Below are 23493 nucleotides of genomic sequence, written 5' to 3'. Positions count from 1 at the left end.
GACCAAGAATTGGCACATTTTTGAATACTTTTGGAAAAGTATTCAAATTATTGGGGTCCCAGATGGCAAAGACAGAATGAAAAGGTTAGAAAACCTATTTAATAAAATAATAGATGAAAACTTCCAAAGTCTAGCAAGAGATTTGGACATCCAGATACAAAACCTCTGAGATCCCCAAGCACATACAATGCAAAAAAGTCTTTTCCATGGCACATTATAATAAAACAGTCTAAAGTCAAATACAAAGACAGAATTTTTTAAATGGCAAGGGAAAAGCCTCTAGTCACCTATAAAGAAAAACAAAACAAAACAAAACAAAAAATACACTCCAACCTTCCAGGCCAAGAGAGAATGATATGAAATATTCAAAGTGCTAAAATAATAAAGTGCCAGTGAAGGAAACTAAATCCAGCAAAATATCCTTCATAAATAAGGAGAAATAAAATCTTTCCCAGATAAGCAAAAGCTGATAAAGTTCATCACAACTAGCCCAGCCCTGTAAGAAATGCTCAAGGGAGTCCTAAACCTGAAAGCGAAAGGACAATACTTACCATCATGAAAATGCATAGGTAAAGCCAGGAGGTGCAATAAAGTTAGGTTTGAGGCTTGGTCGTCAGGTACTGGCCGAGTAAGCATTGCAAACCACTTAAATTCCCCAAGATTGTTAGACGTAGAAAATACACACTAAGAGAAAAAACAACAAGGAATACACAAAACAACTAGACAACAATTAACAATATGACAGGAAGAAAACTTCACATATCAATAATAACCTTGAATGTAAATTGATTAAATTCTTTACTTAAAATATATAGATGGGGTGCCGTGGCTCATGCCTGTAATCCCAGGACTTTGGGAGACCGGGGCAGGAGGGTCATTTGAGGTCACGAGTTTGAGACTAGCCTGGCCAACATGGTGAAACCCCATCTCTACTAAAAATACAAATAAATTAGCCAGGCATGGTGGCGGGTGCCTGTAATCCCAGCTACTCAGGAGGCTGAGGCAAGAGAATCTCTTGAACCCGAGAGGTGGAATTTGCAGAGAGCCAAGAACACACCATTGTGCTCCAGCCTGGGTGACAAGAGTGAAAACTCCGTCTCAAAAAACAAACAAACAAAGAAAAGATATATTTATAGACTCACTGAATGGATATTAAAAATGTGACCCAACTCTGTGTTACCTGTAAGAAACGTACTTTACCTGTAAAGACATATATAGACTGAAAGTAAAAGGATGGAAAAAAATAGTTCACACAAACAGAAACCAAAAATGACCAGTAGCTATACTCATATCAGATAAAACAGTAGGCTGGGCACGGTGGCTCATGCCTGTAATCCCAGCACTTTGGGAGGCCAAGGCGGGCAGATCAGGAAGTCAAGAGACCGAGAACATCCTGGCCAACATGGTGAAACCCCGTCTCTACTGAAAATACAAAAAATTAGCCGGGCAGGGTAGCAGGCACCTATAATCCCAGCTACTCGGGAGGCTGAGGCAGGAGAATGAAGTGAACTCGGGAGGCTGAACTCGCAGTGAGCGGATATCGTGCCACTGCACTCCAGCCTGGGTGATAGTGCGAGACTTCGTCTCAAAAAAAAAAAAAAAAAAAAAAAAGCACAAAATAGCTGGGCGTGGTGGCACGCGCCTGTAGTCCCAGCTACTTGGGAGGCTGAGGCAGGAGAATCACTCGAACCCAGGAGGCGGAGGTTGCAGTGAGCAGAGATTGCGCCACCGCACTCCAGCCTGGCGACAGAGCAAGACTCCACCTCAAAATAATAAATAAATAAATAAATAACGGTGAAAAAAAACACACAAAAATAAAGGGATCAATCCAGCAAGAGAATATAGAGGATATATATGTACTCAACACTTGAGCACCCAAAATCATAAAGTAAATATTGCTTAAAGAAAAAATAGAGATAGACTTTGATACAATAATAGTGGGGTAATTCAACACTTCACTCTTAGCATTAGACAGATCATCTGAATAGTAAATCAACAAAGAAACATTGAAATTAAACTGTACTTTAAACCAAATAGCCTTAACAGGCATTTACAGAACATTGTGTTCAACAACTACAGAATACACATTTTTCTCACTTGTACATGGAACATTCTCCGGAATAGACCACATGTTAGGCCACAAAACAAGTCTCAACAAATTATTAAAATCAAAATCATATTAAGTATCTTCTCAGACCACAAGGAAATGAAGCTAGAAATCAATACCAAGATAAATTTTGAAAACTGTACAAATAAGTGGAAATTAAACAACATGCTGCTAAACAACCATTGGGTCAATGAAGAAATTAAGATGGAAATCAAACATATTTGAAACAAATGAAAATTGAAACGTAACGTACTAAAACCTGTGGGATACAGCAAAGTAGTGCTAAGAGGAAAGTTTATAGCAATAAACACCTACAACAAAAACATAGAAAGAATTCAAATTAGCAATCTAATGAAGCACCTCAAGGAACTAGAAAACCAAGAACAAACTAAAATAAAAATTAGCAAAAGGAAAGAAATGATAACAGTCAGAGCACAACTAAATTAAATAGAGACTAAAAAAAATACAAAGGAACAATAAAACAAAAGCTGGTCCTTTGAAAAGATCAACAAAATTGATAAACTGCTAGCTAGACTAACCAAGAAAAGAAGACCCAAATAAACATAATCAGAAATGAAAAAGCAGACATTACAACTGATATCAAATAAAAAAGATCATCAGAGATTATTACAAATGAACAGGAAAATCTACAGGAGATGGATAAATTCCTGGAAACATACAATTTACCGAGATTGAATCAGGCAGAAATAGAAAACCCGAATAAACCAATAATGAGTGGCAAGATTGAACCATTAATAATCAGCTTTCTAACAAAGAAAAGCCGAGGACTGGATGGATTTACTGTCAAATTCTACCAAATGTATAAAGAATTAATACCAATCCTCCTCAAACCATTCCAAAAAAATTGAAGAGAAGGCAATTCTCTCTAACCCATTCTACAAGGATAGAATTACCCTGATACCAAAATCAGACATGAATACAACCAAAAAAGAAAACTACTGGCCAATATCCCTGATGAACACAGACACAAAAATCTTCAACAAAAGATGAGAAGGGGCTCAGGGAGAAAAACCTAACTTCTGAAATCACTTGTTCCATGGAGCATTTGCTGATTCCGGAGAGGACAGCCAAGAAGCTTGTGCTTTTGACAGTGTTGTGGGGTTTGGAGACATAGCAGATTCAAACTCATGGTGTTATATGTAGAAATTTAAAAAATATGGCTTAAAATTCTTTGACAGTTCTCCCATTTAGAGGTGAAGTCTGTGCCCTCTTCACTGATACCTAGGCAAGTTTGAAGCACCAGGACATAATAAAATTGTCGTAGAAGTGACACAACATCATACTTTTTGAAATTCATTGATTAAATGTATTGCAGCTTCATTATCACACTTGCTTTTTGGAGCCTGAATCAACGTGTTAAAAGTCTGACTACTTTAAGGTCATCATGCTGTGAGGAAATCCAGGCCATGTTGAGAGGCTGCGTATATGTGCTCTAGTTGACTCTCAGCTGAAACTGCAAACTATGGCCAGCATCAACGGCCAGACATGTGGGCAAAGATGGCTTCTTATGGCCTATATCATGGATCCAAGAATTCAAGGAGTCATCACTCTTTTTATAAAAAAGGTGGCTAAAAAGAAATGGATAAATAAAAAGAAAAAAGAGTACATTAAATTGTTTGTGTTCCTGGCCAGGCGCTGCGGCTCACGCCTGTAATCCCAGCACTTTGGGAGGCCAAGACGGGCGGATCAAGAGGTCAGGAGATTGAGACCATCCTGGCTAACACGGTGAAACCCTGTCTCTACTAAAAATACAAAAAATTAGCCGGGCATGGTGGCGGGCGCCTGTAGTCCCAGCTACTCCGGAGGTTGAGGCAGGAGAATGGTGTGAACCCAGGAGGCGGAGCTTGCAGTGAGCCGAGATCGTGCCACTGCACTCCAGCCTGGGCAACAGGTGAGACTGTGTCTCAAAAAAAAAAAAATTTTTTGTGTTCCTTTAAATCTAGCTCCTTACTACATTTTGCTCCGTTGTACATAAGCTAATTATATCTATTGAAAATTACTAAATGGCAATTAAGAATTAGACTTTTCATTTTAAAAGTCAAGCATGGAAAGAATGTGTAAATAATCTAATCTCAAGTGACTATGCACAGGGAACGGTGACATATTGTATAATTAGCAGTATGACCACATTGAGCATTGCACAGAGCCTTGCAGAATTATGAAGCATAAAAAGAAATTATTGGCTTTTGGAGAGTTTTCTTTTCTCTCTTCTTTTTTTTGTAATTTCAATCTATATCAGTAGTGGAAAGGTCATAGCAAAATATGGAGAATCCAAATGGTAGATACAACCTGATATCTTGTGGAACAAGGCATACAACAGCAAAGCAACACCAGTGAAACCAAGGACACCAAACAGTCCCCAGAGAACTCTGGCTGTCATGAGGTCTCTTCTATAGCCATCAGGTCCTGAGGAAAGAAAGCAGTGCTTCAGCCCCAGAGGTTTAAGACTTGGGCCCTTCTTATAAATGCTATATAGGGATGTTAAATACAAATTCATGTAAGAGATCATTGAAGTGTAGTCTGTACTCTTCAGGTTAGTGTGGGGAGAAGAGAAGCAACTGGACACTGAGATCACCTTCCCCCTCTTCACACATAGCAGACATCTCCAGGCTGGTGAGACACAGCCATTGACATCAAACTCTGTATCCAGGTAACACCCACCCACCTGAGATGGAGACTGGCACTGCCTCACTGCACTGGGCCCCCAGGCCGTTGTTGGCCTCACAGGAGTAGTTTCCAGAATGTTCTGCAGTCAAAGAGAGGTTGAAGGAGGCCCCTCCTCCAGAGGGGGCCGAGCTGTTCCCAAGGGTGACATCCTCATGATAAAATTGGTACAAGATTGGGGGAGAGCCTCTCAGGGCCTCACAGTGAAGCTCCAGCAGGTCCCCCACTGCAGCCTGGGCCACAGGAGACCTGAGGGTGAGGACAGGGCGAGACACTGGAACTGACAGACACAGAGGGGCTATCAGAAAAGATTTGTGATGCCTCAATAGATTCACAAACTCCCAACTTGCAGGCTCAGCAAAGGGCCTGGCCCCATGGCTGTTGCATATTTTCCATTCCCACATTCCCACTAGAACAGTTAGAGATAATTTTCTCAACAATATATTTAGACGTTTGAGGGGAATATCAGTTCTGGGTGCTGCCTACGGACACGGTCATCTGTTGTTCTCATCTGATTGTTTTCCTGTGCCCATCCAGCCCTCTTCATATTTCTTTTTTTTCTCTTGTATCCTATAATTTTTTATTAGGAAATAATTTTAAGATTTCTATAATATTATAGTTGTTCCTGGAAAAACTGATACATAGGAGCATTTCTAAACATATATTTAGGTATGTTTATTCAGCCCAGTTCAGGACTGTAGGACTGGGTTAGAATGGAAATGGCTACTTGGCTACAACACCAGGTAATTTTCCACACCAGTAAATCACCAATAACATGGCTCCAAATGTCTCCCTTTGGGTGCAGTTTCGGCAAGCTAGAAACACTCTAATCACTTTGAAGGAGATGACATAAAATGAAGCAGGCTGTTACCACTATGAACCTTTTAGATCCATGATACTCCCTGGCCCAGAGCCCAAAGGTTTCATGTAATAGATGTTTTATTATCCTATCGTAGGATTGCAAGAATGCTTATGCTTCATAATCGATTACAGCCCTCTTTATATTTCCTTCCACAAAAAGAAACAGGTCAGCAGTCTAACCTGCAAGCGTAACCCATTTTCAAATTGCTTTTGGTTCTCCACAGCACTAATCCCTGGGGCCTCCTGAAATTTCCTCAGGACTCCTGTGTATCATGACCTTGGTCTGGGGATTTCTGGAAGATATGAATGAGAGTGTCACTCACTTCTCACAGGGATATTCACCACCTTGCTCTGGATAGGCACATGGCCGTTGTCAGCTCTACAGTAATATTTGCCGGCATCACTCTCTTTCACAGCTGGGATCTCCAGCTCTGCTGACAGGGAACGCTGGGTTTTCTTTCCCATACTGGTTCCTGTGGCCTCTCTGTACCAGGAGAATGTGACATTTCCTGTACCCCCAGCCACTGAGCAGAGCAGTATGAGTTTTTGTCCTTCAGTCACCTGTCCCCCGGGGGCCCGGATCTCCAAGCTTACGTTAGAGATGGGGATTCCTAGATGGATATAAGACAACAGGTGAGAACTCTAAGGGAAACTCTGGGAACAGGGTTTGACTGATTCCATTCTCTAATGCAAAATGTGGGAATGTGGAGATTGTATAGATAATCCATTATAAGCATTCCTATGGAGGTAGGGAATCTATAACAATTATCCTTCAGGAATGTGGATAAAGACATTCGAATGTCCTAACCCTGGCCAATTTCATGGGTAGTAATATTTAAAGACTTTGTGATGGATCTCCATGAGACAGGAAACTGTTCAATTTTTTGGATGAGTCAAAGACACCTTTTGCACAGAATATAGAGGGGCACTGATATCGTCAGTCTTGCAGTGGAAAAGTCATTATTCCTAACAACGGTCCCAATAATAATTCCTCTATCATTTTTAATTTCAAGGTTCAGCCAAATACAACTTCTCCTCTGACCACTCTGTTCATTCACATCTGCTTTTCCTGATGCTACATTGCCTTCTAATAAGTCAATTTGTGTTGCAATCTCATCATGTGGAGACATTTGGAGAGCCATTAGACAGCAGGTGGTTTGCCTTTTGAAGTGTCCCACCCACTACTAAATGCCAAGGCATACAGTCAGTGATCAATGGAGTCTTGATCAATGAATATTACTTAACTAACAACAAAAAAAGAAAGATTATAAGGGGCTTAGTGCATTTCTGATTCTTACGAAGTAGGAAGCCAGGAGCAATCTGGAGGGTTTTTCGTTTTGTTTTGTTTTGTTTTTTTGAGACGGAGTCTCGCCCTGTCGCCCAGGCTGGAGTGCAGTGGCGTGATCTCGGCTCACTGCAAGCTCCACCTCCCAGGTTCACGCCTTTCTCCTGCCTCAGCCTCCCTAGTAGCTGGGACTACAGGCGCCCCCCACCAAGCCCGGCTAATTTTTTGTATTTTTAGTAGAGACGGGGTTTCACCGTGTTAGCCAGGATGGTCTCTCTCCTGACCTCATGATCTGCCCGTCTCAGCCTCCCAAAGTGCTGGGATTACAGGCGTGAGCCACCGCGCCCGGCCGCAACCTGGAGGGTTTTTCTAGCTTAATTTTCACTTTCCTCAAGGACAGGAGTTGAACAAAGAAACAGACTAGTAGTCCAAGCTGAAGCTATAACACTCCTATCTTTTTTTCTCCAGGCTCAGCCTCACTGATACTTGCTCTGCACGTGAATCTGGGATTGGAGGCTCTGTTTTCTGATCCTGTGAGTCACCGTTTCTGCCTCGCACCAGTAAGACCCTGTGTCTTCACTCCACACGGCAGAAATCTGGAGCTCCGGAGAGCTGCTCCAGCCTGACCCCAGGACCTGGTTTTCTCTGAAGAAGCAGAACTGGAGTTGAACATCCAACCTCTGTGGAGAGCGCCGGGTCTCACATTTCAGGCTCACTGGACCCCCTTCGATGGGCTGGAAGGAGCTGGCAGTCAGCACAGGATGTTGAAAGAGCTCTAGAGAGAAGGATCACAATAGTCCCCAAAGCAGTGACAGCTAAGATTCCTGCTGAAAAGCCTCTGGCAAGAAGCAACCCCAGCAAACAGGACATTCAGAGCTAGACACCTCTCACCCATTATGGCTCCTTTGATGGTCAAACCACAAGCACTCCTGTCTATATTCAGCCCATGAGCAGCTTTCCCCTACCCAGTACCCACCCTGCCTTGCGGCCGTGGTCTCTCACCCAGCCCATCCCACAGAAGTGAGGGTTTTACCTTGGACTTTTATCTTTACTATATTTGAAGTTTTATCCCAGAAAAGGAGTTGTCCTTTGGTACTACAGAAATAGTTACCACTGTCACTTAAAACTGCACTTTGGATAAGGAAATCTGAGAATTTTTTGAAAACAGATAACTCTTTGTTATCCTTGTGGTAAGCCATCTTCTGAATTTTCCAGTTCTGTTCTCCCTGGCATTTCAGAACGATGCTGTCTCCTTCGAAGACAGAAGAGGGCGCCACAAGGGTCAGCGAATCTGCAAGAGAAGGAGGAAAACCGGATTTGCTATTTCTGCAGAGAACCCAGACAGACTCCATTGGCAGTGAGGTGGTCTCAGGCATAGCCTCTACTTCTTTAAACAAGATGGAAGTTCCAATCCATGCCTTAATTACTGAGAGTTTCATCCCATGTTTCCTGAGGGGATATCTTAGCTTGTGCTGCTATCATAAAATTCCATAAACTGAGTGGCTTATCAATAACAGAGATTTATTTCTCACAATGCTGGAGGTTGAAAGTCTGAGGTCAGGGTGCCAGCATTGTCAGGTTGTGATGACGGCCATCCTCTGGGCTGCAGACTGCCAACTTTTCGCTCTACCGTCAGATGATGGAAAACTAATCAGCTAACTCTCTGGCCTCTTCTTATAAAAGCATTAGTCCTATTCATGAGGGTTCCACTGTCATGACCTTATTACCTCCCAAAGGCCCCACCTACAAATACCATCACACTGGGATTAGGGTTTCAACATATGAATTTGAGGGAGATACAAACATTCAGTCTATTGCAGGGGTGTCAAGGTAAACATGGTTTTTTAATGTTCATGAAGGAGTGTTCTGATAAACACCTCATCTTCAGCCTTCTCCATCGGTGACACCACACAGGGAAACCATTGTCCTTAGCGGGCACTTTATTTTTTCATCCTCCATGCCGTCATCCAGCCCTCAGAGCTCTATGCTGTGTTATAAATTCAGGTCCCATCCCCTCTTCTTGCCTCACCAGATAAAACCATCAAGTGGCGTAGATTATTGGGAATATGCCAGTTACTGGAATAAGATCCAGTATCTTTAATTATCTACTTGAATTCTCCACTTGAATGCCTTCAGAAAATTTTTCTCATCCATTCAGTGAAGTAGAGATTATTTTTAATCCAAGGCTTAGTTCCTAGAGACTGATCATATAAAGAAAAAAGCTATTGCCAAAGACAAATGTCCTCCCCAGAGGTTGTTTTCCTTAGATTGGTCACAGGTTCTCTAATTTTGACCCCGTCACTTCATTTATTTATGGTACCAGACTATGTTTTGTGTCTATGACGTCTTCATATTTTATGATTATAGTAGAGGATTCTGACCACAAAGTAAGGAATTAAGTTATATCTCAAATAAAAATCTTTCCTGTCACTATTCAATTGTATTGTGACTGTCAGATGTGTAGTAGAAGGAAGCAGAAGGCAATAGAATAAGAGATGTGGTGACTCATAAAATACTACTGCAGAGCTACAGCCAAAAAGCCACAGGAAATCTGTGGCATTTGGAGGTATAATTTTTGGCAAAATATATGGTTCGCTACTGGCTATTTCAGCAGAACCAGAATTACTTGTTAGACATTTGGGAACAATCTGATTATATATATATATATTTAGCAGGGCAGCAAAGGTTGGTTGGAGAAACAATTAACTTAATTCAAGATTTGTGGCCTCCTTTGCAAATGGATACTAGATCTCATGGAAATGCCACCGTGGGACTCGGAATCAAGCCAACTTTTAAACCACTGATACAGTCTTCCTCCACAAACAGGAAAGATTCTTGTAGAGAACACCACTGGGGATAGGAAGACAAGTCATGATTAGAGACACTGTTGCAAAGGGCATGACAGGCAGCCTCACTGGCTCTGGCTGCCACTGACAAAGTGAGACTTTGAGTTGGTCGTTAGGAATTATTCATATCCTCACACTGCATGGTAAGAGGCAGACTGCCCCAAGAGCAAGCCAAAGGATGGAGAGCAGTGAGGAGTGGATGATCTTGAGTCCGTAACAGCAGACCAGCAAGTGGGAGCAGCAGGGTGAGCCGGCTTGCAGCTCCGAGAGGAATCTACTGGGGAGAGATGCTAAAGCTCGGAGGCCTGGAAGTGAACTTGCGGCCAGAGAGAGTCATCGTCACCACCAGGAGATACTGATTGATTTCAGTTCTCACAATGTTTAACCTAGTTGTGAAGAGCCAGATCACACTGTTTTGAATCCAAGTCTACTATTATTAGCTGTGTGATACTGGACAAAGCACTTTACTCTTTGGACTTTGGTTTTGTAACCAAGTATCCCATTTTTCTAAGAAAAAAAGTAGTATTTTTACCTTTTTCATGCACTTATAATTTTTACCTTCTCTCCATCATCCACTCCTTGCACTGAAAGCATATCTAGCTATGTGTTCACTTAAGAGGTTCCAGAGACAGAAACTCGAAGCAAACCAGGTGCCTCTAGAACTCTCTCTCACCAGAAGATTGCCTCAATTTACAACCTAGTTCTGCCCACACTGGTGCCAAGCCAAATCACTTCAGATGACATCCAAAGCAAGTCATGTAGACTTGCACCACCTCGCTCCCTCCCCTGCATGCTGTTCACACCAAGTCCGCCTTTAAAAGCCCTTGCCTTCTGCCCCAGAAGTAGAAGTGGTACCCTCAAGGCAGAAGCCTGTACTACTTCCCCTCAGCTATGTTTTGGAATTAAAAAGTCACTTTCTTTCTACCAGAGCTCTCTCTTGTTAATTGGACTTTGCAAGCAGTGAGCAGCTGGACCTGTGTTCAGTTACAGTTTCTCAACTGAGAAATGGAACAACAAAGAGCATTTGCCTCTCATCAGGCAGTCTTAAGGATTCTGTGAGAGAAGCACACAATGGTGCTGGCATTTATGGACCACTCAGTGATCCACAAATCTCACAGTCTTGATGGGGGATGTCTTTGTTGCAGAAGCTAATGATGGCTGAGGAGGAATAAGAGGTCATCATAACTGCACTTCAAGAGCAACCAAAATAATGGGTTTCAGGTCTGTGAGATGGGGTGGACTCGGGAATACTGAATAAATGAAGGTGACTTGAAGTGAAACCCTCTGAGAGTGATGTCCTACCTATAGGGTAGACATAAGTTGGTTCATAGTTTCATATCAGGGAACCCCAAAGAGTCATAATGGGTTTGTGTGACAGTTTGTATCCACTTGCTTCTAGCATGGCTGTGATGCTCCAATGCCAATCACCTGGCAGTTCGAAGGCCTCAGCAGAAGTGTGCTGGCTCTACACTGGCTGTCATTGTGGTGCAACCTCAAGAGTTCTAATCTGTATGCACCATTAGCAGGGTACAAGGAGTCAGAGGCCCTAGAAGGGGAGGGCAACAAGTCCCAAAGCTGACTTGTTCATCCTCAGGGAGTTCCAAATCCTCCAGAAACTGGCTGAGAGTGGCTCTACCTGCAGAGGTGCCCAATAGAATCATGCTGACCCCCAGAGGGTACAGAGGAGAACTGCAGTGGAGGGATAGTGGTAGGGGGCAGGGAGAAGGGTAGGTTGTGAACGAGAAGTTCTTAGGCAGAGCAAATAAATAGGAGCACAAAGATTTAACTCAGAGCAAGATGTACAGGACTGAATAATGTTTTTTCACAAGAATTTCAGTGAAAAATATCTTTACCAGAGCAACAGCAAAAACTAAAAGCAAATGGTATTTCTCAAAGCTTTGCAAGGGCAAAGTCCCAGGTGGTGAGTGCAGTGTATGGGTGGGGCTGAAAAGAGGAAATGGGGTGGAAGACTGCATTGAGGCAATGGATGGGGACAGAAAGACCTTTTCAGCTGCTCTGCTGAATAGCATTTTCAAACCTTGCAGGGGATTGTAATTCTCAACAGGCCAGAAACTTTTCCCCAGAGCCAAGACTGGGGTTCAGAGGCCAAGTGACTGCCCAGCCTACATAGCAGGTATATAGCAAAGCCATGATTTCAATTTGGTCTTTCTGGCTATATAAGTCCTGCTCTTTCCAGTACATCATGCTGAACTAAGTTCTCTCTTACTCTTTTTAAAAAGAAAAGATCTCAAACTTCTGAAGAACATCTCAGTTTTCTGAGAAACTCTTGCTAAAGGAAAAGAAAGAGAATGAAGTGGCTGTTGCCCTGTTCTCTGAATGGTTGTAGGTGATTCACTTCAGGGAGCCTGCTGTCTTGGCATGATTCCACTAATGGTCAGAAACCTCCTGAATATTGATCGAGGTTTCCTCTAATTTCCATCCAGACAGACAGTGGAGTGATGGGTATCACAGGGTGGGACTCCGGGACCTTATGTGGGACAGAATGAATGCAAGAGACCAGACTTGCTCCTGAGCAAGTTCCAGGTAGGACCCCTGAATGTCTCCCTGGACACTCTTGTTCCATTCAAGGTGACAGCAGGATCTGCTTTTCCCACACTGTTCCTTAGAGCCCAAAGAGCCCCTTCCACTTGGTAGCCAGCATTCAATGGGCAAGGGAACAAGTCTCTCTTTCTTTAGATTTTGTCTTGGCTCATGTGAAGATTCTGTATATGGAATAAAATATTTTTCCCATTGACTTCCTTCAATGAGCACAGATTTAACTCAGAAAGAGTGAAATAAAATTAGCTTTATTTCACTCTTTATGATTAGAACAGTAATACATGCATTTTTTAAAAATCAAAACTAAATACTAAATCTAGAGCACGGGTTGGCGAATTATGGCCTGTGAGCTGGCCAACACTATTTTGGTAAATAAAATGTTATTGGAACACAGCCATCCTCATTCATTTACATATGGTCTATGGTTGTTTTCCTGCTACCACAGCAATGGCATTGAGTAGTTACGGCACACACCTGAAAAGCTTAGCCTATTTACTCTCTTGCCTTTTACAGGAAAAGCTTGCTGATTCCTGAGCTAGAGCTAGAGAAGCAATGAGGACACATGTTTATTCTGACCCTGCAGAAGTTTGTAGTTCTGACACATTCCTCTATAAATAGCTGTTTTCAGAGCTGTAAAAACATTCAGCATTCAGCCAGACAATAAAGAGGCATTACAGTCCTATGGGCAGGAAAACAATTCTCTCCAAATTGTTCTTCTCTTCAATCTGCATGTTACTGCCCTTCTTAAAGCCAGGCTTTTAAGGAAGAGGCAAGCATGTGGGGTCTTGAGAAGGCTAGGTGGTACCTGGTCACCCAGACATGCAAGTGGTGTTGGAAACAGGCTGCGTGACCTCAGAACATGTCAGCCTAGAGGGCAGTAATATTAGGACATCTTCACAGGCTTTTCAGAGCCACCTCTATAGAATCCTGGGGTAGCGGGGTGACTGATATGCCAGAGACCAAGAACAACAAAGACAAGGAGGACTCACCTGCCTGTTCAGTGACTGCATCTGTGAGGAGATCAAAAGCCAGAGATTAGCACACAGCATTTGCCCTCATAATTTATAAATTTATATTACTCTGGTAAATTGCTCAAAAACTTCTTTCCATTTTCCCTTTCTTTTCTATTTCCCTAATCTCTTATTACTAACAATTCAATCTCCCTCGAGCACACATCTAACTGTCATTCATTGTAGTCAAAAGGCAAGTTGCAAACCCAATGCTTGACTAAAGGGATTGTCGAGAATACCCATGTTGGATATTTAGTGACTCTCCTTGATTTCATTTTCCTTCCACCATCCCCACCACTCTATCTCACACTCTGACTTTTCAAGTGGTAGATAGACATGACAACACGATCACAAAGGGCTCATCAGGAAACATACATTGTGAGAGTTCCAAGAAATCAACAAATCAGTCTCTTTCCTATGGCCATATTTCACGTTAGAGCCCTTTTATTCCAATAACAAATATTTATTTAGTGCCTACACAGCATAGAGAAAGGGATCTTATTTACTCTCTCACCCAGGCTGGAGAGAGTAATCGCACAATGGTGCGATCTTGGCTCACCACAATCTCCACCTCCTGGGTTCAAGCAATTCTCCTGCCTCAGCTTCCCAAGTAGCTGGAATTACAGGTGCCCACCACCAAGCCTGGCTAATTTTTGTATTTTTAGTAGAGATGAGGTTTCACCATGTTGGCCGGGGTGGTCTCGAACTCTGACCTCAAGTGATCCACCAGCCTTGGACTCCCAAAGTGCTAGGATTACAGGTATGAGCCACTGCACTCACCCAGGAATCTTATTTTCTAGCAGCAGCTGTCATCTCCCTCGTTGTCCACGATTAAACAGAGGAATATTAGCAAAGGGTCTCAATGCATCAGCTGAACCCAAATCTTATAGATAACAATTGAATAATCGGTGTTCATAGAGGAGAAGGGCATTGCTAAATGCTAATATTATGAACATTTTACTATGAGAACATTATATTACTCAATGAGATCTAAATTATCAAAATAGCAATTCATGACCAGCAAATGGTAAAGTGGTCCACCTTGAACATTAAGCATTGTGCCTAATGCTTAATGGATGTGCTGCAAATTCACTGTCCTCAGCCTACTTCTTTGCATCTGCCTTTGAAGCCCAAGCTGCAGGCAGGACCTGAGCATCCCCACCAGTCCCTGGGCTCCGATAAAACCTCCAACCTTTTGGGAGCAGTAGACCTCATTCAGCTGCCACCTCACTTCTCAGTCAAATGATTGAACTCACCAAAGATGACCAGCAATGACCACAGCAGCATGAGGACCTAATCCAGCTATTTGAAAAGAGATGTACTCTTGGTCACCAACTGGAGACTCTGAGCAGGCGATGAAATGTGCTTTTCAGAATAGGTTTTGTATAATTAGCAAAAAAGGAAGTAGAATAGTGCCACTATGTTTAACCATTATCTTTGTCCTGGGAGGGCTAAAACAATTATAGCTGATCCTCTCAATGCCACAGAAATTTTGTATCTTGACCCTCATTATGATACCTAGCATTTACATATGGGTTGCAATGAGTCAGACACAGTTCTAAGTGCCTCGTGCTTACAGAGTTATTTATTACCTTCAGCAAGTTTCTGAATTGGCACTATCCCCTTTCACATGAATAAGGAAATTGAGGCACTAGTAAAGGTAAGTGTCTTAGTCCATTGGGGCTGCTATAAAGAATACCTTAGACTGAGAAATTTATAAACAACATAAATTTATCACTCATAGTTCAAGAGGCTGGGAAGTTTAAGATCAAGGCACCAGTAGATTCAGTGTCTGATGAGGGCCTGTTTCTCATAGATGGTGTCCTCTATGTGTCTTCACATGATGGAAGGAGCAAACAAGCTCCCTCAAGCCTCTTTTATAAGGAGACTAATCCTTTTCATAAGAGTTCCACACTCATGACCCCTAAAAGGTCATATAATAAAAGGTGGGTACCTTTTATTACTATTGCGTTGAGGATTAAGTATCAACATAAGAATTTTGCCAGGACACAAACATTCAGACCATAGCAGCCAGTAAAATGACCAAGATCAGCTTAATCAATTTCTAGTAGTAACAGATCTGGGATTCAAACCCAGGCAGCCCAGTTCCACAGTTGGGCTCTTAAACATTGTGCCCTATTATCTTGATATATTGCTTCTCAAGGTTCTTAAAATAATAAGGCCATTGTTTCAATAGCTCATATTTCTTAAGTAAAATTTTTCGTAGTCATTCGATGACTTTCTAGAATGAGATTTTACTAAACTTCAAAACACTTGCACTATATTGCTGAAAACATTTCCATCTTTCTAATCTGTAATCACAACATTGCCTATTTCTAATCTGCATTGCTTTTTGTACACCAGGCTGATCCTAATACAGTTATCTCACACAAAGCCAAGCACGTGTTATGTGAACACCTATTATCATGCTCACTTTGATTAGATGTAGTCCTGGTAGATGTTGTCTCATCAGTGAACCTTATGCAGGATGAAACGCTAAACCAAAAAATCACAGGTGCTTATAAATGAGGGACTGACTGAAAATATTCATAGACTCAATGTCACCTGTTCAGGTACTTAACATTTACCTGAATACTTAACATTGAATTTTTAACAATTGGATACTTAACATTTTATTCTCACTATTATCATAGTTTTACTTTGAGAAATGCTAATATTTATATGTGATGGTCATTAAAGCCTTGCTTATAATAATGTAAAAAGAAAATACTAAAAATATATCACAAGGAGAGATGTGTGTTAAAAATAAGTTATGTGTCAAATGCTGTGGAAAACCAAACAGCCATTAAAATAATTCTGTGGAATAATATTTAATAGCAAGATAAGATGTGTAGGATATATGATTAAGAAAAAAGTGGGCTGGGTGCGGTGGCTCACGCCTGTAATCTCAGCACTTTGGGAGGCTGAGGCGGGCGGATCACGAGGTCAGGAGATCAAGACCATCCTGGCTAATACGGTGAAACCCCGTCTCAACTAAAAATACAAAAAATTAGCCGGGCGTGGTGGCAGGTGCCTGTAGTCCCAGCTGTTTGGGAGGCTGAGGCAGGAGAATGGTGCAAACCCGGGAGGCAGAGCTTGCAGTGAGCCGAGATCGTGCCACTGCACTCCAGCCTGGGTGACAGAGCAAGACTCCGTCTCAAAAAAAAAAAGAAAAGAAAAGAAAAGAAAAAAGTGGCTGCAGAGTGCACTTTATCTGCTGCACATTATCCCCTGCTCTCCAATAAAAAGTGTCTGAGACAATTAGCACCACAGAGTTACTGTAATTATATCCAAAAAATCTAATTAAAGCTGATTTTTATTTTCCTCATTTTGCTTATCTGTGTATTCTAGTATTCTTACAATAAACATATGCTATTTACTTACTTTTTAAAGATTCATTATAAGAAACTAGGTTTTATGGCCTCTCCCATCTTAAAGTGTTGAAAACAATACTACTTTAACTTTCTGCATAGACAAACGGTTTGTATGTGTTTAAAAGTGTAAGTTACTCTTTCCCAGGACCAAAGCTAGTCACTGATCATCAAATCTTGCCTACTGAATGGGTTTCTAGGTGGCCTATAATTCCTTCCCATTCTGACCAACCTGGAAGCTATAGAAATTTTGTGGATGGGAGGGAATTAAGGAAAGGAGTACAAATAGGATCATGAAAAAGTTGATGGTAAATTGATGGTAGGTACAAGTTTTTCATAGACATCAAGGAGATTTTTCAAAATAATCCATATCCCTTCACTGATTTCTATATACCCTCTATGGAAATGTGGCCTCTTCAGTTAAGAATCAATATTTCTTAAGGTGTTACCAAATGGTATGAGGTAAAATTCACAGTTGGTATAAAAGGTGCAGGTGGAAAGCAGCAGTAATGAGGTGTGTGGGCCACAGAGGTGGCAACAAATCCTCTAAGATGGCTAACATGTTTCATGTGGGTGCTACTCTGTATTTGACAGATGGCAGTAATTTACAAGTGAATAGGCATATCCTGGAAGCATAGCTAAACTTCAATGCACAGTAGGCACTGTGACCAGAGATTAAGAGGCTTAATAGATACCTGGTGGGGGGCGGGGAAAGTAACTTAAAAATTAAGGCAATAGTGGCAGAAATAAAATTATGTTTTGTAGGTTTGATCAAAGTGAGAGATAATACTTTTTGTGCAAGGATATTTTGCCACCAACAGGATGGAGTCACAGGTATCAGAAAGAAGCAGCATTAGACATACATATAAATGCCTCTTGGATCAACCAGGTAAACCCTTAACATGGAGATTCCACAGGTGGTAACATACTGAAGCCTATTTTGCCAGATGCAGAGCAAGAGTCATCTCTGTGAACCGTGTTCAATGTCTTGAATGGAATACAAAATACAGTGCCAAGTTGGGGCATGCCAGAACTGAGACAGAGACAAATAGAGTCTTCATAAAATATGTCAGAATAAAACAAATCACACTTCCTGCTTGATGAATTTGATTACTAGGACAGTTGGAGTGGGAAAATAAAAAAATGAAACAGGTTAACTTCCAAGATCCCTAGATATAATCTTTTGAGCTTGGGGTTCCAAGGTCACTATGAGAGAATTAAATGTCATAATATATATAAATTACTTGTCATAATAATTGCTACATAAATGGCAGTAGAAGTAGTCATAGTCATGGTCATCATCATTGTTATGGCAGAAGTGGTAGTAGCAGTTTTAATAATTACAATAATTACCTAGAGCAGCATGATATGTCTTTGTTGAGTGGGGCTTTCCCTAATAACTTCCTGTCCAAGATAGTAACTAGATACTTTCCGAGTTCTATGGAGGTGATGTTGTTTGTTGAAGAACTTCTGGGACAGAACTGGCTAGAACAAATGTTGTCTATGCAGACACTCTCCAATGTAATTTAGACAGAGCCAGGCCCTTCTGCCCAGAAGATTTTTTACAATTAAATTTATTATATCTAGAAGTCCAATAGGGCTCTGCATGGAGCAAATAGCATGAAAGAGAATTCAGAATGGGTATAAATGCTTGGAAGCTAGTAGTCATTACCTCCATGGAAGATAATGAAGATAGTGGAAGCCCAGAGAATCAGAGAAGGCCAAGAGTAAGTTGAAGTTTTAGATAGTGTATCTCTAGGGGACTGGAGTTTAACAAAGTTCGATTTTTTCCTTCGTCATGAAGATTATCAGTTCCTTTAGTAGCAATGGAAGCTATGGTAAATCCTTACTAAAGAAGGTATTACTATTTCTACAGTGGAAGTGGAGGGGAACCCAGCCTTGGTGTCTGAGGGGAGGCAGAGAGGCAGAAAGACTTAGGGAGGCTCATAGAAGACATCAGAGCAGCATCTGTGGTGGTGAGCAGTCTTCTCTCCGTGTATGAAAATACTTCCTGGCAAGTGGCCTGGGTTCCATGAGAACAACAGGTGGGGAGGGATGTCTAGAGGTCAAATTCAGTTCAAAGCTTTCTACTTCCTGTTTTAATTGTATATGTGTGGGTTTTCCAGAAGGTGGATGGGTTATGACTTTTCAGGCCAAGGGGAGCTGTGAACCATGGGTCATCAACTACACCAACCGTTAGTAGAATCACCCACAGCAGCTTTCTGTGGGTGTCTTTCTGGCAGGCTGGTGAGCATCAGTTGTAGTAGAAGAAAAAAGCAAGAACCAAGATCCAGATTACACTGATGGCTTTCTGTCTTGTCTTACCATGCTTTTTTTTTTTTTTTTTGCTCACTCTTCTAACACACTCTGCTAATAACTTTTTCACAGTTCATAAAGATATGATTCCCAAGCAGAATCATTATTCATTCAGTCATTAATTCATGCATGCATGAAGCCATGCATTCAGTTACTCAGTGGAGTTTTATTCAATGTCCCCTGCTTGATGGGCAATACACTTGGCTCTAGACATACCCAGATAAAAAGATATGGTCCCTGCCCTGATGGAAATTGCATTCTAGCATCAGAAGACTAATAGAAAAGAGTAAACATACTTGTGTCCCACTGCTGTGGTGGAGCTCTGTACAGCATGTGAATGGACACAGTGGAGATTAAGGAGTAAAGGCTTCCAAAAGAAATGAATATTGAGAGATAGGTAGGTTTTAATCAAGCAAATAAGACTTAGGAAGATGGAGAAGTTCCAGGCCTAGAAAGCATCAGGAGCATGGTAAGAGGTCAGGGACCCATTCGTGCTGCTCAGGTATCCACAGGCACTTTAGAATGGCAGATCCAAAGGTATGAGGAAGAGCATCACAAGAGGTAAGGCCCAAAGGTGGGAAGGTGGGAAAATCTTTATATTTTCATAGGGTGGAGGAGACACCCACTCCATTCCCAGGAAAGAACACTACTAGATAAAACTCTTTTGGTCCTTTTACCATTGTCCTTTTATTCCTACTATTTGTTCCTCTGCATGGGAGAAGAGGCTCATCTGATTGGTGAGTTGGGTTGAAGATGTCAGCTCATGACCTTGTTCTCTCTCTTCACTTGTCCTCAAACAGAAAGTAATCTCTTCCTGCTTATTTTCTTATGTGTAATTATCTCAATGAGTTATCACAGAAGCCAGGGTCCTCTGCTGGCTAAACACAACTCTACTAACAGTAAGTCCCAAAGCCTATTGATAGAAAAGTAGAGAAAATCTCCATTTGGCTCAAATATAAGTCACATGATCTAGTCTAGTATGGTCATTATTAAAGCTGATATTTTGTCTCCAATCTGACTTTGTCAACTTAGTTCCAAACCTGGAGAAGAGACATAAGGTGAGTAGCACCCATAAACCCTAAATATTTCAAGACTAATGGTGGCATTTCAACCATGATCAAAACATGATCATTTTGAATTTGGACAGCAGGTGTATGTGGACTAGAAGGAATAAACCTAGAGATAAATAGAAGAGCTGTATGGCCACTGATACAGTCCAGGATAGAAAAGATGAAGGCTTGAACTAAGGTGGTTCTGATGAAGAGGAGGAGATAAATTTTGCCAGAGTCAAAATCTGCAGAGCTTCATGACTGATTAGGTGTGGGGTGTAAGAGTGGAGCCAGAATCCAGAAAGATACCTAGGTTCCTGGACTTTGTTTTTACTAAGTTACAAATCTGCTTTGATTTTATTTATGGCAAACTGCTCTGCTTCTCTGGATTGAAGTCTTATTTTTTCCCTCATAATCCTTTATCCCCAAGATTCCTCTTAGAAGGTATCCCATACTTCCTGTAACCAAGCTCATTGCAATCTCATTATATAAATTTTTCAGGGTTCTCCCAGATGAGCCGCTTCCTCATATTTTGTCTCAGCTTTAGCCTCCTTTCCTCTTTCTTCGCTCTTTAACCATCTCACTCAAATTTAGCATTGTCATTTCCTCAATGCCATAGTGGCAGATTCATCTGTGTCTTACAGGAAACTTACATGCCTTGTGACAAGAAACCACCATTATTGACCTGTCCAGGAAAACTAGTCATAAGAAGGTATATGGCAAAGCTATCAATGGCCCACTGGTGAAGGAACCCAGAGCTGAGACAAGGATAAGGCAAAGGGTGGGATCAGTTCTAGAGCTAACTTCTAACAATTTCAGTGTTTGTGCATAACTAAAAATAGAATTTTCTTCCAGTGTTTCTCAATTAATTAAAATTTTCACTTTTATCTGGCATCAGATACATAGGAAACTATAAAGAAAATAAGTTTAAAGATATAATTGTGGTATTGGTGGACACAATATTGGGAGAATGAAAAAGGTTTTGATTGCAAGGGAAAGATGATTATAGAATAACAGAACTCCACAAATACAGAGAAAATTAAGGGTCATCAATATTATCAGAAAGCCTCTGACTCCAGCCAATTGGATCAATTACTTATAATGGAAGACATGATCCAAGATAGCAAACTAAGCACTGGTATTTAAATTTTCTTACTTTCAAAATCCCCTTAGATGATGAAAAAATTTAAAAATCAAAATAAAATCCACCACCACTTGGAAAACAAGAAGTGGGGAATACTAGTTCTGGCAGGTTTGGGTAGACTAAAACATCTGAAAATTCTCCCACTTTAAATTCTCCCACTTAAATGCTTATAAGTGATGAATAAATATTACATAATTTTTAAATACATAACTATATATGTAAGAAAGAAGAGAAATTCCCCCATTGTAGATAAATGATGAAGTGAAAGCAGAGTGTTAAACATGTAAATTGGCATTACTGATCCCCTGGGAGGTGTAACGGAGGAAATTAAACAGTAGCTATGTATTTTTTTTTTTTTTAGATGGAGCCTTGCTCTGTCCCCCAGGCTGGGGTGCAGTGGGGCGATCTCAGCTCACTGCAACCTCTGCCTCCCAGGTTCAAGATATTCTCTTGCCTCAGCCTCACAAGTAGCTGGGATTACAGGCGCCCGCCTCCACGCCTGGCTAATTTTTGTATTTTAGTACAGACGGGGTTTCATCATGTTGGCCAGGCTTGTCTTGAACCCCTGACCTCAAGTGATCCGCCAGCCTCGGCCTCCCAAAGTGCTGGGATTACAGGTGTGAGCCACCATGCCCGGCCAACACTAGATACTTTTTATGGGCTTAGTGTTTAAAGTCCATGTGGAACTAGGGAACAAAACCTTAAGCCTTCAAAAGGAAGAAACTTGAAACTAAAACACCTGCATACAGTGTGGACCCTCAAAAACTACCTTTTAATAAATGAATGGTGGGTGGGGGAAAAAATCCACCCATTCGCACAGACAGATGATAAGCAAGTTTGTCTTTGTATGAGTTCTGGGAAAAACATAAAATTTCCCCTGAAATAACTAAAGCCCAAGACCATGCCACATTAATGTGTGTGGTCTGGGAAAGCCCAAATAAGGAATTACCATAAAAATTGTTCCTAGGCCAATGAAATTTCCAGGGCTTAGCAGAAACAAATGCAAAATGGATTTTGAAGGATGCAGCAGAAGCCCAGGCCACAGTGACATCAGCAAGATGGCAATCTAAAAGATATTAGCCTTCATCCTCCCCCTCACACACAAAAAGATAGTTATCTATGAATGATAATAGCCTTAAGAGAGTTCTAGGGTCCATTTAAGAATTTACAGCCACACATTAGATTGAAAAAAAGAAGAAGAAGAAGAATGACTACACAGAAATAATTTCTGGGGAGAATGGCATACCTAAGACATCTGGAGATGGCTAGAAACAAGGAAGGGCAGGGGCTATTCAGATCAGCCAGGCAGCAGGTGTTATTCACAGTCCCCAGTGGTCTGCTCTGCAGAAAACATGGGCATCTTTCACCACTAAGGCAACCAAGAGCCATCCCTGCTGCAGACTCCCAAGGAGGAGATGCTGCTGCATGCCACCTTGCACACCATTATCAATGCAACAATGAGGATGCCTGTGCCCTGAGCACACCACGCCAGACTCAAGCCATGGTTCCTCCACATTTGACCATGTTTCAGACCCCAACTCTGTGCCTTTTTTCCATGGACACTATACATCAGACACTGGTGCCACTACCACTGCAAGCATGCCCTCAAGCTGAATCTGGCATAAAAGGAGAGCCTCTTGGCCATGACTTCCCGAGTGGAACAAAAAGAGATTGGAAGGACCACAGTAGCCTTCACCACTGAAGACCCTAACAGCTCTCACTATTGCTGAGGACACCCACAGCCTTGGCCACTGAGAACATCTGCAATCTTTGTCAACACCAATCTCAGCTGACAGAGCTGCATGCAGACTAAACTTCTGCATCCTCACTGGAGCTAGAACTTCTGCATTCCTTCACTCTCAGCTGGTACCTTTAGTCCTATCTCAAGGGGACGATTTTTCTCTGCTAAAATCAGTCTATAAAGTCTAGAAGAGATCAATCCATCAATGTGCAGACATCAAAGAAAGGCAGCAAGAAAAAAACAAGGAAACAAAATACCACCAAAAATTGCATGCCTGTAATCCCAGCTACTCAGGAGGCTGAGGCTGGAGAATCACTTGAAACCAGGAGGCAGAGGTTGGAGTAAGCTGAGATTCCACCACTGCACTCCAGCCTGGGCAATTTAATGAGACTCTGTCTCAAACAAAACAAAAACAAACAAACAAACAAACAAACAAAAAACAATGATTTTCCAGTAACTGACACCAAAGAAATTGAATTCTAAATTTACCTGACAAATAACTCAAAATAATTGTTTGGA

The 23493-nt window shown here is 41.5% G+C and overlaps 1 protein-coding gene across 1 annotated transcript in view; it reads right to left on the bottom strand.

Moving 5' to 3' along the window:
• Positions 1-15171, bottom strand: part of FCRL2 (Fc receptor like 2) — a 31894-nt gene extending 16723 nt beyond the window's left edge. Inside the window, exons 1-7 of the mRNA XM_524903.8 lie at positions 14610-15171; positions 13333-13353; positions 7972-8229; positions 7429-7713; positions 5977-6264; positions 4794-5072; positions 4418-4534 (exon numbers count right to left, since the gene is read on the bottom strand). Of these exons, the coding sequence (XP_524903.2) occupies positions 4418-4534; positions 4794-5072; positions 5977-6264; positions 7429-7713; positions 7972-8229; positions 13333-13353; positions 14610-14640 (1279 nt within the window). The 5' untranslated portion in view covers positions 14641-15171. The remainder of the gene's footprint in view (positions 1-4417; positions 4535-4793; positions 5073-5976; positions 6265-7428; positions 7714-7971; positions 8230-13332; positions 13354-14609) is intronic.
• Between the last annotated feature and the right edge of the window lie 8322 nt (positions 15172-23493).

Source organism: Pan troglodytes, chromosome 1 (genome assembly GCF_028858775.2).
Source record: "Pan troglodytes isolate AG18354 chromosome 1, NHGRI_mPanTro3-v2.0_pri, whole genome shotgun sequence".
Taxonomy (NCBI): domain Eukaryota; kingdom Metazoa; phylum Chordata; class Mammalia; order Primates; family Hominidae; genus Pan; species Pan troglodytes.
Note: the sequence above shows the minus strand (reverse complement) of the source record. Positions and strands in the feature narration are given on the sequence as shown.